Below are 15,397 nucleotides of genomic sequence, written 5' to 3' on the forward strand. Positions count from 1 at the left end.
CAGAGACAGGAGGGTTAGGAGGGGGTGAGGAGAGGAGAGGTGTGGAGGGGGTCAGAGAGGATATAGGGACGGACTAATCACCACATCAGCTTTGTTCCTCCCCCGGGGACAGACAACATTGGGACAGGCTGCCATTCAACTATACATCTCCTTACTTCCTTTCTCTTTCTGTCCCTTCCTTTCATCAAGACAGAAAGGGAGAGAGATACAGACAGAGTGAAGAACAGTGAGGGGTCTCTTTCAGAGCAGAAATAGAGTCTCTTAATTCACAGCAGCCCTTAGCCGATGACTGACTGACCGCTGTGAATTGCCTGCTATTGATACCACTCTATTCAGCCATCATTCTCTCTTCCTCTATCTCTCTTTATCATTTCCCCCTGTCCCTCTGTGTGCAATCTCATTTTGGGATCCTCATCCCCCCTGTGGTCCCCTAGTGGGTCTCAGCCAGGTCAGGGGAGTCCCTCCTCGTCTCTCTCAGCCCAACATGGTGACTCCGAGGTGGGGCTGGGTTCAGTGTGTTAGTGCCTGTTTGTCTGAGGCACACTGTCACGCCCTGATCTGTTTAACCTGTCCCTGTGATTGTCTCCACCCCCTCCAGGTGTCGCTTATTTCCCCCAGTGTATTTATCCTTGTGTTTCCTGTCTCTCTGTGCCAGTTTGTCTTGTATGTTTAGTCAAGTCAACCAGTGTGTTTTTCACGGTACTCCTTTTCTATTCTCTTTTTGCTTGTCTTCCCGGTTTTGACCACTGCCTGACTCTGGACTACTTCCCACCTGCCTGATCATCCTGCCTGTCCTGACCTTGAATCTGCGTGCCCTTCGGTACCTATTGGACTCCGAACTGGTTTTGACCTTTTCCCTATATACGACCATTCTCTTGCCTACCCCCTTTTGGATTAAACACATTATAAGACTCCAACAATCTGCCTCCTGTGTCTGCATCTGGGTCTCGCCTTGTGCCTTGATACACACTGCCTAGCTCTGCGTGGCTGCATTGGACTGGTTAACCCCTCACACTCTACACTTACATCAGTGCCTATATAAAGTACACTCACTGTGCTGTGGTCGTTGCAGGGTGCTCTATGTTGAGGGAGCTGTGATGTGGGATATCTTATACACTACTGGTAATTTATTGTGTAAGAATTTGTGTGTATGCGTTCTCACACCACTACTCACATGGATCTTGTTTGTGTGTGTCCGTGGCATTGGCCCTATGTGTGGTGTGGTGTTAACCAGGGTTTTCACGTCCGTCCAGATGATAGAGTGCAGAGAGTGGGGAAGGTTTGTGGGCAGCCTGACACAGGGGTGAAACATTTCATCAGCATCCTCTACAACCCACGCCACAACAACACCAGCCAAATCTACAGTACATCTCCTCACACACACACACACACACACACACACACACACACACACACACACACACACACACACACACACACACACACACACACACACACACACACACACACACACACACACACACACACCTAAGCACCCAAACACCCAGTGCTAAAAAGGTGGAAAAGAGCATTTCAATTTGTCATATCTCATTAAGTAACAATATACACTGTGTTTGCTGGTTTAGCTCATGCATATACTGTAAGGATCTAGGAGCTCTTTGAGCAGAGTGACTTTGGCTGTCTGTCTGCTGGACAGTGTAGCTCTGTACTGCCATGCCTGATGTCTTCCCCAGACCTGCACTACTCGTACTGTACATCATACTCCTGTTTCAGCCTCTATGACGGACAGATCATCTACAGGTCACAGTTCAAGGCAAGCCCCTTATACAGTCCTGTGCAGAGACATAAGTGTATATGAAAAGTAAATAATTAAACCCTAGAAATCATACAGTATTGTTTTGATTACATGTTTAATAGTGCTTTCTCAGATAAATAAAAAGCAGATCACAAACAGGGGTTTACAACACCTTCAAAATAAATATATCAAAACAAGTTTAACACAAGACCAGGAAATATAGGATTGTCAATGTGTAGCTTCATGTCTTCTCATCTTACAGATATTGATTGTTACTTTGTCTTATGTTGGATGTAAAACAATAAAACCAGTTAAGGACTTCTGCTTGTATTTACATGCCCAGCTCTCTCTCACTCTCTCAGCTTCAGTGAGGAAACATTCAATATTCACCACAAGTGGCCATTTTCTAATTTTCATGTCTCTGACCCCGTGTCCCCATCCCTAATTTCTCACCCCCCTAAACCTTACCTGAACCATTCCCTTTCTGTCATTATAATTGATACAACTCTACCAAATGCATCCGTTCCTGCCATACCTGTATGTCTCGACTAAACTTCCTCCCATTTTAGTCCTTCTTTGTTCCTTAGGACTTAGTGCCTCACCTCTCCCAGCCCCCCAGCCCTAGCCACTGCCCCACTCCAAAACTCTTACCACAGTACTCCCTCCTCCCTCTCTTCATTCCTCCCTCTACATCCCTACCTTCCTCTCTCCCTCTCTAGAACTCGTACTGGGAGATGAACATGGTGATCTAGAACTCGTACTGGGAGATGAACATGGTGATCTAGAACTCGTACTGGGAGATGAACATGGTGATCTAGAACTCGTACTGGGAGATGAACATGGTGATCTAGAACTCGTACTGGGAGATGAACATGGTGATCTAGAACTCGTACTGGGAGATGAACATGGTGATCTAGAACTCGTACTGGGAGATGAACATGGTGATCTAGAACTCGTACTGGGAGATGAACATGGTGATCTAGAACTCGTACTGGGAGATGAACATGGTGATCTAGAACTCGTACTGGGAGATGAACATGGTGATCTAGAACTCGTACTGGGAGATGAACATGGTGATCTAGAACTCGTACTGGGAGATGAACATGGTGATCTAGAACTCGTACTGGGAGATGAACATGGTGATCTAGAACTCGTACTGGGAGATGAACATGGTGATCTAGAACTCGTACTGGGAGATGAACATGGTGATCTAGAACTCGTACTGGGAGATGAACATGGTGATCTAGAACTCGTACTGGGAGATGAACATGGTGATCTAGAACTCGTACTGGGAGATGAACATGGTGATCTAGAACTCGTACTGGGAGATGAACATGGTGATCTAGAACTCGTACTGGGAGATGAACATGGTGATCTAGAACTCGTACTGGGAGATGAACATGGTGATCTAGAACTCGTACTGGGAGATGAACATGGTGATCTAGAACTCGTACTGGGAGATGAACATGGTGATCTAGAACTCGTACTGGGAGATGAACATGGTGATCTAGAACTCGTACTGGGAGATGAACATGGTGATCTAGAACTCGTACTGGGAGATGAACATGGTGATCTAGAACTCGTACTGGGAGATGAACATGGTGATCTAGAACTCGTACTGGGAGATGAACATGGTGATCTAGAACTCGTACTGGGAGATGAACATGGTGATCTAGAACTCGTACTGGGAGATGAACATGGTGATCTTGGTGATGTACCGGCCCAGCTGGACCCCTTTCTCCAGCTCGGTCATCTCCACCTCTGCCTCCAGTGTAGCAGGTCCTTGCACCGGGCTCCCCAGCACCAGCTGGCCTGTCTGGCGGTCCGACCGCTGCACTGTAAAGTGGCGTCTGGCCTGCCCGCGGCCCAGCAGGGAGAAACGCAACGTGTCGCCCATGAGGCGGAGGGCCGACACACGGAACATGGTGCGTGGTGCTGACAGGTTGGATACAACAGACAGGTAGTGGTGGGAGATGGAGTTAGGGGCCTGAGAGCACACCTTGTTGTCCACAGAGCAGGGGTTACGCTCACAACGCCTGGGGAACAGGGAAAAATAAAATTATATAGGCATTGAGAGGTGTATTATTGCAAGAGAGTGATAAAGAGTTACATGTTATCAAATATATTCTTGATTAACTATAAGAGAAGGTATTCACAGGGGTGAGGTTTTGCTGTAGGTGGCGTTTCGTATGCGGGGGCAGTCCACACGTACACACTGGAACCCTCCGTAGGTGTTTATACACATCTGCTCCCGGGTGCAGTTATTCAGTCTGGTGGAACACTCATCTATGTCTACAGGCCGGGGAGAGAGAGGGAGAATAATGTGTGTAAAAGTGAGGGAGGGACAGATAAAAAAAGACAGAGAGAAAATAGAGAGAGCGAGACAGAGAAATAACTGATTTATTGTAATTGCCTACAAAAACAAACATTTATTCAGACCAGATGTATGGTTTGTTTAATTATTCAGCCAGTGGATAACAGAATTGCATGGAATTACAGATACAACGGATAGGAAATAATAGGAAACATTCATTATCCTTCAGCCAAGTTATCTTCTTTCTCTTTGTGGTAGACTATTCAAATGTTTAGTATTCATCTGGCATAACTGGCATGTTTTGAGCCAGAGGATTTGATGGTGTGTGTGTGTGCGTGCGTGCGTGTTTGTTCAGCATTTGAGACTTTGGTACAGTGTGTGTGTGTGTGGGTGGTCTCCTTTCACCTTTGCAGTTGCGTCCGTCGCGGGTGACATTGTATCCAGCGGGACAGGTACAGCGGTAGCCTCCAGGGGTGTTAACACAGGCATGTAAACACAGCCGGCCAGCCTGACCCATGTGGAACAACTCACACTCATCAATGTCTGAAACACACACACACACACACACACACACACACACACACACACACACACACACACACACACACACACACACACACACACACACACACACACACACACACACACACACACACACATATCAATTGCCATTGATGTCAGTTACAGTATATAACATTATGTGGTCAGACTGTGTGTCTTTTTATGTTACCATAGCAATGGTAGCTGATTGTGGTGTACCTGTGCAAGTGGTGCTGTCACGCCCAGAGATGGTGTATCCGGGGTCACAGGTGCAGTGGGTGGTGCCCTGGACCTGCGTACAGCGAGACGGACGGACAAACGGACCAACAGTCACAGCCGGGGGAGAGATGGCAGCAGCCGCAGAGGAGGTGGCAGACGAGGTGTTCGTCATGGTGACAAAGACTGGAGAAAAAAGAAAGATGGAGAAAAAGAAAGAGAGGAATGAGGAGAAGAGTGATACTAAGGATGATTCTCATTGATATGGAGGTTTCTGATTGCAGTCTGAGGGCATGGCCATCTAAACATCTCCATCTTCAAATCAGTACAGTGCAGCTTATTTCTTTATAAAACACTATGGTTACCATGTGAACAAAGAGTTACAAATTAACTATTTGTTCCCAGGGTAACCACAGTGTTTGGAACAGTGTTGTGTTTGAGACCACCTAAAGCGAGACCGATTCATGACCAAGACCGGAGCAAATCTCGTCTGAGTCAAGACCGAGACCAGAGGGGGACAATGGGTACGAGACCGAGTCAAGACCAAGACCAGAAAAATGGGAGTCCAATTCAAGACCATGATTGTAATTATGTCAAATTGCCACCATAATAGCAGTTCAAAATGTCCAGTATTTCTGTGTTTATATTTCAGAAGAACATATGGATTCTTTATACATTCAGAATGATGAAAAAAAGGCAGGCTGAGGGATAATAGAGCCACTCTACAATTTGTGAATAACCCAAACACAGTGTGGAATAATGAGGGCCTTCTACACCTTCAGAGAAGGGCTAAGGATTTATAAAATAACTATAATTAATTATATTATTATTTTCAATTAAGTTCTTATTTAATCACTTCAGTTTTTGTTGGAAAGGAAACGGTTAACACTGGAGAGAAAAAAAGATCCAATCACGATTTTTCTTTGCTGGTCTTTGGGGAGATAAATCTAGCTAGCTAAGTCAGCCATTGGCTAGGCCATCAGAAGCTAGATAGCCTCCAACACTCTACTCAACAAATTGGATGCAGTCTATCACAGTGCCATCCGTTTTGTCACCAAAGCCCCATATACTACCCACCACTGCAACCTGTACGCTCTCGTTGGCTGGCCCTCGCTTCATACTCGTTGCCAAACCCACTGGCTCCAGGTCATCTACAAGTCTTTGCTAGGTAAAGCACCGCCTTATCTCAGCTCACTGGTCACCATAGCAGCACCCACCCATAGCACGCGCTCCAGCAGGTATATTTCATTGGTCACCCCCAAAGCCAATTCCTCCTTTGGCCGCCTTTCCTTCCAGTTCTCTGCTGCCAATGACTGGAACAAACTGCAAAAATCACTGAAGCTGGAGACTCATATCTCCCTCACTAACTTTAAGCACCAGCTGTCAGAGCAGCTCACAGATCACTGCACCTGTACATAGCCCATCTGTAAATAGCCCATCCCCATACTGTATTTATCTTGCTCCTTTGCACCCCAGTATCTCTACTTGCACATTCATCTTCTGCACATCTATCACTCCAGTGTTTAATTGCTATATTGTAATTACTTCGCCACCATGGCCTATTTATTGCCTTACCTCCCTTATCTTACCTCATTTGCACACAATGTATATATAATTTTTTCCACTGTATTATTGACTGTATGTTTGTTTATTCCATGTGTAACTCTGTGTTGTTGTATGTGTCGAACTGCTTTGCTTTATCTTGGCCAGGTCGCAGTTGTAAATGAGAACTTGTTCTCAACTAGCCTACCTGGTTAAATAAAGGTGAAATAAAAAATAGATACATAGAAGGCATCTGCCATTCAACTGAATCAGGGCAATATTTTGGAGTGACAGTGGAATCAACCAATCACATTTTGACTTGTAATGGGTGGACTGTTTTTTACAAAAAAAATATGGAAACATCTGCTTTCTGAAAGGCTGACAGGTCACTGCGCAATAGCAAGCAGTAGTTTTCCTATGGTGTAGCTAGCTATCTTTTGTTGTAGGCTAGTTTGTAGCGGCTGCAGCAGGTGTTATAGAAGAGGATGTTACTAATTTGTTAGCTTCTCCCTTTTCAAGAATAACTTCTTGAATAAGTCCAAATTTATCCTCATCTTTTGAGTGGAACTGTTTATTTTATTTCAGCTCCCTTGCTGTTGTTAGCCATCTCTCTGAAAATAACTTATGTGTGAAACATTGTTGCATTTAAACTTTAGGTCACCGGTTACTTTGTGTGCTAAATGTTAAATATTTTTTGCAATGGAAATTAATAGTTGTACATTTCGATTAAGAAATGCTTAGCCTAATGGTTGTGTTTTAGTATTCTTATGATTGGAACCCACTGGCTTACTATGTCAGAGTGATTGGACTGCTTATTCTTTAACATCATGCTGTGTGTGACTGCTGTCTTTCCATCGGCCCTATGCCGTGGTGTAGTTGTGCCTGGAGAAGTAGGTATACTCACATTTTGCAAAATAAATCTCAAATGGCCTGCCAAGCGAAGGAAAAATCTTATGTTCTTCTATGTTTTTTAGATTTGCATTCTCTAAATCACACCTTTTTTTAAATAGAAAAACAACAAAAATATGACGTTCTAAGTCCACAACAATGTTTAAAGCACATCAGGAGACCCTTTTGGAGGTCTGACAATATAAATAATATATATTTTTGTCATAATCATGTATTCTTTTTCTGTTTTTGCTCAATCTGATTGAGTGGGCCTGGCTCCCCAGTGGGTAGGCCTGTGTCCACCCAGGCCCACCAATGCCTACGCCACTGATGCAAACAAGGTATGATGACTGAATCGCTCATCACAATAGCCTACTGACTTTGGATCAAACCCTTGTCAATACCTTGTTTGCATACCCATTGTTGCCATAGTTAGCATTTACTGGTAGATATCATACATTGAAAAGTATTTCCAACCTACCCTACAGGCTACCAATGTCATTTTTCTGTGAGCTGCTCTATGCCAAAAAAAAAGTTGAGAGCTGTGCGCTCTTGCTGCCTGCAGATGACATTCCGTTGAAACTAGGCTGTGTGTGCGGCGCATGTGAATATACAGCTCTGGAAGAAATTAAGAGACCACTGCAAAATTATCAGTTTCTCTGGTTTTACTATTTATAGGTATGTGTTTGGGTGATTGAAAATCAGGGTTATTCCACCAAATATTGATTTCTGAACTCTGTCTAAGTTAAAACATTAGTATTGTGTTGTTTAAAAATGAATATGAACTTATTTTCTTTGCATTACTCCAGGTCTGACAACACTGCATCTTTTTTGTTATTTTGACCAGTTGTCATTTTCTGCAAATAAATGCTCTAAATTAGAATATTTTTATTTGGAATTTGGGAGAAATGTTGACAGTAGTTTATATAAAAAATTAAAAAAAAGATAATTTTACCCAAACACATACCTATAAATAGTAAAACCAGAGAAACTGATAATTTTGCAGTGATCTCAATTTTTTCCAGAGCTGTATGTCACGTACTTTGCGATTGTGTAGGCTACTTTAAGCATGGTTTCTTTATTGTTATACGTAATTGATAAGTCATATATCTCCACTACACTACTTTGATATGCATCACTGGGGATTAAGAAGTGAGTATACACAATGCCCATAACAAAGTGGGTTTATGGTGTATACCTGCATATAGCCTCCACTACGCCAGTGGCCCTTTGTTTAAAAAAAAAAGTGCAGTCCTAAATGAGTCCGCTGGTATGACGGTTGCTGTCCTTTCAGCATCACGAACCTGTCACACACTGAAGGCCTAGGTCCAATAGGTTCGCCACTGCGCAAACATGTCTATACTAGATATAAAGACTGCAGGTATTAATGTTTCAACAAAGGAGTGTATATATTTGGCCTGGCAAAGCGGTCTTATGTGCTGACTGAATGGAAGCTGATAATTAAGAGTTTTTTACTGCGCTGGTCTCGGCTGGTCTCCAGAAGAAATTACCAGTTGTCACTATCCAAGACTGAGTCAAGACTGAGCACAAATGTATTGGACACGGAGATGAGACACTCAAAATGTTGTCTGGAGACCAGACGGGCGGATGGTCTCGACTGACTTGCAACTTAAGTTAGGCTACATTAAACTTTTAAATATTAAACATTCATGCAACACTGTAGTTTCCCAACATTTCCTGACCTCAGTGTTCACATCCATTGCACCATGCAGACCTCTATCAGTGGGCTGTGTGTGAGTGGGATGATAGACTTATAGAAGGCTCCCACACAGTGCAAGCAGTGTTAGTCATGGTCAAAGTCCATCTAAATCCCCATTAGTCTGTGAGTGGTTCTCACTTACAGCAGTGTACTGTACACAGGGGGGAGAAATGAAAACAAACAGACAGAGAGAAACAAAACAGAGAAAAACAAAACCTAACTGGGCCATATTGATTCGCTGGCTCTGCCTGGAGCCCTTAGTGTGTATGATAGCCCAGCCAGCCAGAACCAGCGAGAGGGAGTGGACATGGGTCTCCCTCGGTGTCTGGCCCTTGTGTGTTGTTGTTACTAGTTAGCCATAGCATAGAGATATATAGGACTGTAAGTCCTGGTTCCAGTTTATAATAGCAATAAGGCACCTCAAGGGTTTTGTTGTATATGGCCAATATACCACGGCTAAGGGCTGAGTCCAGGCACTTCACGTCGTGCATAAGGACAGCCCTTAGCCATGGTATATTGGCCAATATACCACACTCCTTTGGGCCTTATTGCTTAAGCATCTCTACCTACATGTTGGCACAGGGCTCTGGCAGGTGGCTCCGGCCCAGCCTTTGGTACACGTGCAGGAGAACTGGTTCACCTCGTTCACACACGTCCCCCCGTTCAGACAGGGAGACAAGGCACACTCATTTATGTCTGAGGAAAGACAGGAGGAGTAAGGGATTAGTCAAGAGAGGAGAATGAAGTAATATTAGCCCTGATGTAAATGTTGGCTAGCTAACTCACTGACAAGCACAGGTGGAACCTTATAGCTCTGATGCATGAACCAAAAGAGAAAAGCTCCTTCTCTCTGTGTGTGTGTGTGTGCGTGCACACACTTGTGAGCGTGAATGTGCATGCGTGTGAGTACTCGACATAACCGGAGCGAAAGGGAGGGCCTGACTTTTAGTCTCACAGAACGTCTTTGAAGCATTATCTAAATGTTAGCGAGCTGTCAAGACAGAGGGCTGCTATCACTATGTGTCACAGTCACTGGATTCAATAACCCATTCTGGATGGCCATGAAAATACATAAAAAGGAAATTTGATAATGAAACGCATATGGATGCAAGCCATCTTATCTAGATAAATGTTAGTAATATGCATGAAGTTTAAAATGGGGGAAAGAGAGATACAGAAAAGAGAGGGGGACACAAAGAGGATGCTGACAAGGACTTGAGAGAGATGGTAGAACAGATAAAGAGATGAGTGACAGAACAGAGAAGAGGAATGGAGAAGAGAAAAGGGTGGGGGGGAAGAGACGCCAGAGAAAGAGAAGAAGTAGATGGTAGTTGACAAAAGATAGTGATTTCACGTCAGATGTGTGTCTCCCTAATGGTTAAGGTTTGGATTAGGGGTAGGGTGATCTGTAGCAGATGGTAGGGTCACTCACTGCGGCAGGTGGGCTGCTGGCCGCTCCAGGTGAGGCTCTCCTGACACATCCTGCTCTCTGCTCCCACCAACTCATAACCCACATCACACAGGAAGTGAACCTCGTGACCAGGGGTCTGCGCCTTTCCCAACTTCCTGCTGTTGGCAGGCGTGTCCAGCTTTAGACAGGTATCTGTAAAGTGGTGGGGGGTGGTTGGTAGGGGGACATAAGCCAAGACTTAACTCTCCAGCCGTAGCTCCATAGGAGCTCAATTTAACATTTCTACCTACCGCTAACCACCAAATGTGAAATGACATACCAGTAGTAGCAAAGGAATAATAATCCACCAGAGTAAACATTTTTAGAACGCAGCATGACACTGCTATTAGCATTTTTACAGCTAATTAGCATTTTTACCAGGACTAGTCGGTCCGGCTGGGGCTGTGTGTAGGCCTACACAACTTACTGAATCACGATTGGTTCTCGTTCATGAGGTTGACAACAATAGCAAAAACATTAGTAATACAAAACTTCTTCACATTCTTGCAACTGGTGTTTTTTGGATTCTAAAATAAAAAGCAGCAGGCCTACTGAAAGCCATTTTAGGCATTTCAGTGTACTTTAAAAAAACGTGAAGAAATCGAATTTAAGCCTATGGCTAAAATGATAGGCTACATGTTGCTTCTTCAACTGATGTTTGGGCTGTGTGCAGACTTACCATTGTTTGCTTTGCCAGTCTGTTTGGTGGCTGTGTTTTGTAGCAAGTTGAGTTTCTTCCTCAGGGTGCGGAGGCTCTGAAGATATGCAGCCTCGTGGGTCGACAGCAGCTTCTGGACCTGCTTTAGGGAGCTCTGCATGTCCTGCCTGCTGGGACAGTCCTACAGGGACAGGGCATGGTAAGCAGGTGAAAAGTTTTTTGTCCAACAGAAACAGGGGAAGCCAGTGGCAGTCGAACAGTTAAAAAGTGTTGTACAGGGATAACTTGACAAGAGAGTCATCCCCAAAAAGGCAATTCATTTGCAGAGTTACTGTATTTTTAAAAGCCGTAATACAGGAAGATCTTAATTGGTTTTTAGTGAAGGGGCACGTTACAAACGTGGGTTGAGGAACATAAGGAACATGCACGTTTATTTTCCTATGCTGACAGAGGCTACACAGAGCACATTCATTGCCTAATGAAATGCAGTTACAGTTGATAGACGGCTGCCTAATTTAAACTCAAGTCAGGGACCGTGAGACACAGGTGACTTGGTCAGAAGATGGAGGCAGAACTAACTCTTACATTAGCTTCCTAGAATTTGGCATCACTCAGTTATACAAAACACATTCACTGCAAAAGCTTGGCAAATGTCCTCGCTACCTAATCACTGGACAGAACAGAGAAATGACCTCACCAACAAGTTAATGTTGGAATAACAGGACAGAAGTACAGCAGCTACTGTACATTGGCTTGAGTTATGAATGATAAACTAGCAGCTGGTGAGCCACATGAAGTGATTTGTTACTGCATTTAGAAAGTATTTGAGGGGTTTTCCTAAGATAGCACTGAAAGGTAAAGAATGTAGTGTACAGTACCTAAAAGTTACTAAAAAGGCATATGGTCACTGGTCTGGGTTTCTAGGGAGACCAGAGGAGAGACATCAGAGTAGATGTACCTGCTTCAACACTACCTCAGCACTCAGAGGGTCATGTTTTTAATCTCACTGTACACAGTAGGCAGCCTAGTCGATGTGGTGAATGAATGAATTGAGCGGCGACATCATCCCCCTGGTTGTCTGCCCTACACGTGAACCAAGAGTTCTGGGCACTCATGGGCATCTCAACAACCCCTACCACCAGCTGGGGAACTTGAAGTCAGAGGTGGCTGTAGTGTTGGTAGGCTGTTGCCTTTGTGCAAAGTGAGTTGTTCTCTAGTGGTAGTAGTTTTATGTTCTGGAGGTTGTGTGCTTATGCCCCTGGTGGGGTTACTTGATGGTGCCAGAGAGAAGTCCTGTAGGCCTCCTGTATGGTCTAAGGGGGTTGCTGTGAAACACTGAAGACACACTCCATGAGAGAAAGAGTGGCTCCAATCCTATCTGGACTCATTCTCACAACAGATTCCCATCACACTAAATCCCCTCCCAGTCTGTCTTCTCTCATATCCCAGCCTATCTCTGCTGTTCTATCTCTTTAGCCCATAAGTCTCTGGAAGTTCTGACAGTCAGTGGAATGATCTCCTTGGAGGCATAAAAAATTGTTGCTTGCTCATAGCGTTCATCGTTTGATGCAGGGGTGGGTGTACTGTAGGTTTTGATAAAGGGTAGGGAGGCTGTTTGGGGTCAGATGGTGTGGAATAAACACCCAGAGGGTAAACATCACCTGTGTATGAGGCACAGCCTCTCCTCCCATTGGCTGAGAAAATCAGGGAGTGTTAGTAGTATATTTTTCCTAAACTCTCACTCCCTCTTTCAACTCTCTCCCTCCTCCTCTCTGTCCTCTCATGAATGTTTTCAGAAAGCCAATTAGTGTTTTCATCTGGCAGAAGTTATGTAAGAAAAGTAAATATTTGGTCATCCTGTGAAAACACCTGGCTGATTGAAACTGGAGCAGGGAGCTGGGCTGCTGGAGCGACATCAGTCAGGACAGAGGGAGGGAGGGAGGGAGGGAGGGAGGGAGGGAGGGAGGGAGGGAGGGAGGGAGGGAGGGAGAGAGAGGCTGCTGTTTGTGTGCCCCAGCGATAATGTCCTCTTTCTGCCTCCGCTGCAAAACATTTCATGCATTTGCATTTACATTTACATTTACATTTAAGTCATTTAGCAGACGCTCTTATCCAGAGCGACTTACAAATTGTGTCTGTGTCTGTGACATTATCTTGGTGTGCCTAGGTAACATACCTATAGCCTCCTTCAGTAAGTTCTGAGCTGCTCTTTGAATCGAGAGGTGTGCAGTGCAATGATGAAGGCCAAAGTAGCATGGTGATCTAATCCAAGAATTCTAGATTGTTCTAAGTGAATTCTGTGATGCAGAAAGGTTTTGCATAAAAGGAAAAGTGTCCTGTAGCTAATAATACTCTGGCTGACATTGTTCAATTATGTAATCACTGCATGGCTTCAGTTCTGCAGTGTGAGTTGTGCCATGACAAGAACAAGCCAAAGATCACTAATGAGACCTGAACAGACTCCTCATACACACAGCTCCTTACCACACAGTACGTCATGATCTTAACTAAATGTGGACAAAAACTAAATTGAGTCCAAATTTGACATTCCACATGAATTTCTAACTGAACAACAGAAAGAGTACAGCATAGCACACACACACACACACACACACACACACACACACACACACACACACACACACACACACACACACACACACACACACACACACACACACACACACACACACACACACACACACACACACACACACACACACACACACACACACACACACACACACACACACACACACCAGCCTGCTGTAATATAGACCCTTGTCCTTGGACAAGGTAGAGAGGTTTAGCGGTTTTGTGCTGAAACACATCAGAGGTGTTGGGTCTATTCATAGTGATGGGCCTCTCGGTGTCTGTACATGCATGCAAGGGGCCTTAGTAATTGTTTGTGCAGCTTGCCTGGGAATTGAGGTGGACCAAACACCAGTTCTATCAATGGGTGTCTGTCCATGTCATGATGCATGGATAATGATCTTATAGCTGGACTTGCAGGCTCCTGACTTTGACAAGAGATTGACACTTCAGCTTGATTCGTTTTGACCTTCAACAACACCCAGACATCAATGCTGCATCCCTCAGTGTTAGATGTTGAACTAAAGCCTGTCCACGAAAAGGGCATTCAGACAACCTTTCTCTCAGGTCTATTTTCTCAGTTGTAAATCTGTGTGATATTTACCCACTGTCTTTTCAGGTCATTACAGATAATGGCAAGAATTTTAACTGTGACCTGAGGCTATATGTGATAGTTAATTGGTCTGGAAATGTTTTCTGAGTTTATTACATTAATGGACTACCTAAACACGTCAGAAACCACAATAGCCTACATTAAATCGTAACACACTCATAGAGATTATAATGGTAATCCATGATCATATCAAATTCAGTAATTTACTTAGATTTTACGTTTTACTCTGTGATATGTAGTGTAATATGTGCTTTTAAATCAGCTACATTTTTGATTGGACCAACCAGCTGTGCAAAATATATCCAAGAAACACCATATCTTGTCTCTTAATAGTGCCCAGGGTGCCCTCATGACACTGACAAGCTCAGGAAACACTCACCTGCCCAAACGCAGCATGGATTGGACAAAGACACAGGAACACAATGACAGCGTGCGTCCAAATCATTTTCAGTTAATCCTGTACTGCGTTTACACTCAGTCCCGAAGTGCGCTGGGTTGGGTATCTTCTGGGTACAGTGAATTTCCAGTGTGTAAAATGTGCTTATAAGCACCTCAGTGGTATTTGTGAGAAATGCTATTAATTCATTCACATGTCAGACAAGTTGCCAAAGCGAAACTTTATGGAATGTAGGGTTTACTCGTCGAGAACCAATCAGGTTATGGGACTAGAAGACCTGTTGACCACATTTTACAAAATAACCATTGCGTAGGCATGTGTATTTTTTTCAAACTCTTTTCCTTTTTTTGGAAGGCACATGGCAAATTTCCTCCCTCATGAAAGCCTCTCAGATGTGGAATTTGTAAACTGAAGAGAAAAACAAATTTATCAGGAAGCTTGGATGGACTGAGGCAAGCTCCACTGGGCAGTGGGCACTGTGGGAAGGTGACAAGCAGGGTAATGTGAGACACAACTCATACAGATTGCATCTTCTCATGATTTACGAGGAAATGTAGACCCATCTTTCATTAGGGAAATAACTATGTAACACAGGAATACATATAACCTACTTGAACAGCACACACATTTTGTTGAATTAACTCAGCCTTGTGCTTATTACCAGGTAATTACAGTAGCCTAATGGACAATGAGTCTGTGTTCCAATGTGTT

General features: G+C 44.0%; 1 protein-coding gene across 1 annotated transcript; it reads right to left on the reverse strand.

Annotated features, from left to right (window-relative positions):
* Nucleotides 1-3,313: 3,313 nt before the first annotated feature.
* On the reverse strand, nucleotides 3,314-4,730 carry LOC120052635 (fibulin-7-like). Its single transcript, XM_038999674.1, has 4 exons — nucleotides 4,727-4,730; nucleotides 4,476-4,613; nucleotides 3,913-4,048; nucleotides 3,314-3,792 (listed from the first exon to the last, which is right to left on the reverse strand). The coding sequence occupies exons 1-4, from the start codon at nucleotides 4,728-4,730 to the stop codon at nucleotides 3,429-3,431; spliced, it is 642 nt and encodes a 213-aa protein (XP_038855602.1). The 3' UTR covers nucleotides 3,314-3,428.
* Between the last annotated feature and the right edge of the window lie 10,667 nt (nucleotides 4,731-15,397).

The sequence above is a fragment of the Salvelinus namaycush genome, chromosome 1 (genome assembly GCF_016432855.1).
Source record: "Salvelinus namaycush isolate Seneca chromosome 1, SaNama_1.0, whole genome shotgun sequence".
NCBI lineage: Eukaryota > Metazoa > Chordata > Actinopteri > Salmoniformes > Salmonidae > Salvelinus > Salvelinus namaycush.

What these genes read in the sequence shown, in the direction of transcription:
- LOC120052635 (XM_038999674.1), bottom strand. An exon ending in CGACGGACGCAACTGCAAAG is followed by an intron (nt 4,049 to 4,475) that starts GTGAAAGGAGAC and finishes CCCGGCCTGTAG; the next exon opens with ACATAGATGAGTGTTCCACC. An exon ending in TACAGCAAAACCTCACCCCT is followed by an intron (nt 3,793 to 3,912) that starts GTGAATACCTTC and finishes CCTGTTCCCCAG; the next exon opens with GCGTTGTGAGCGTAACCCCT.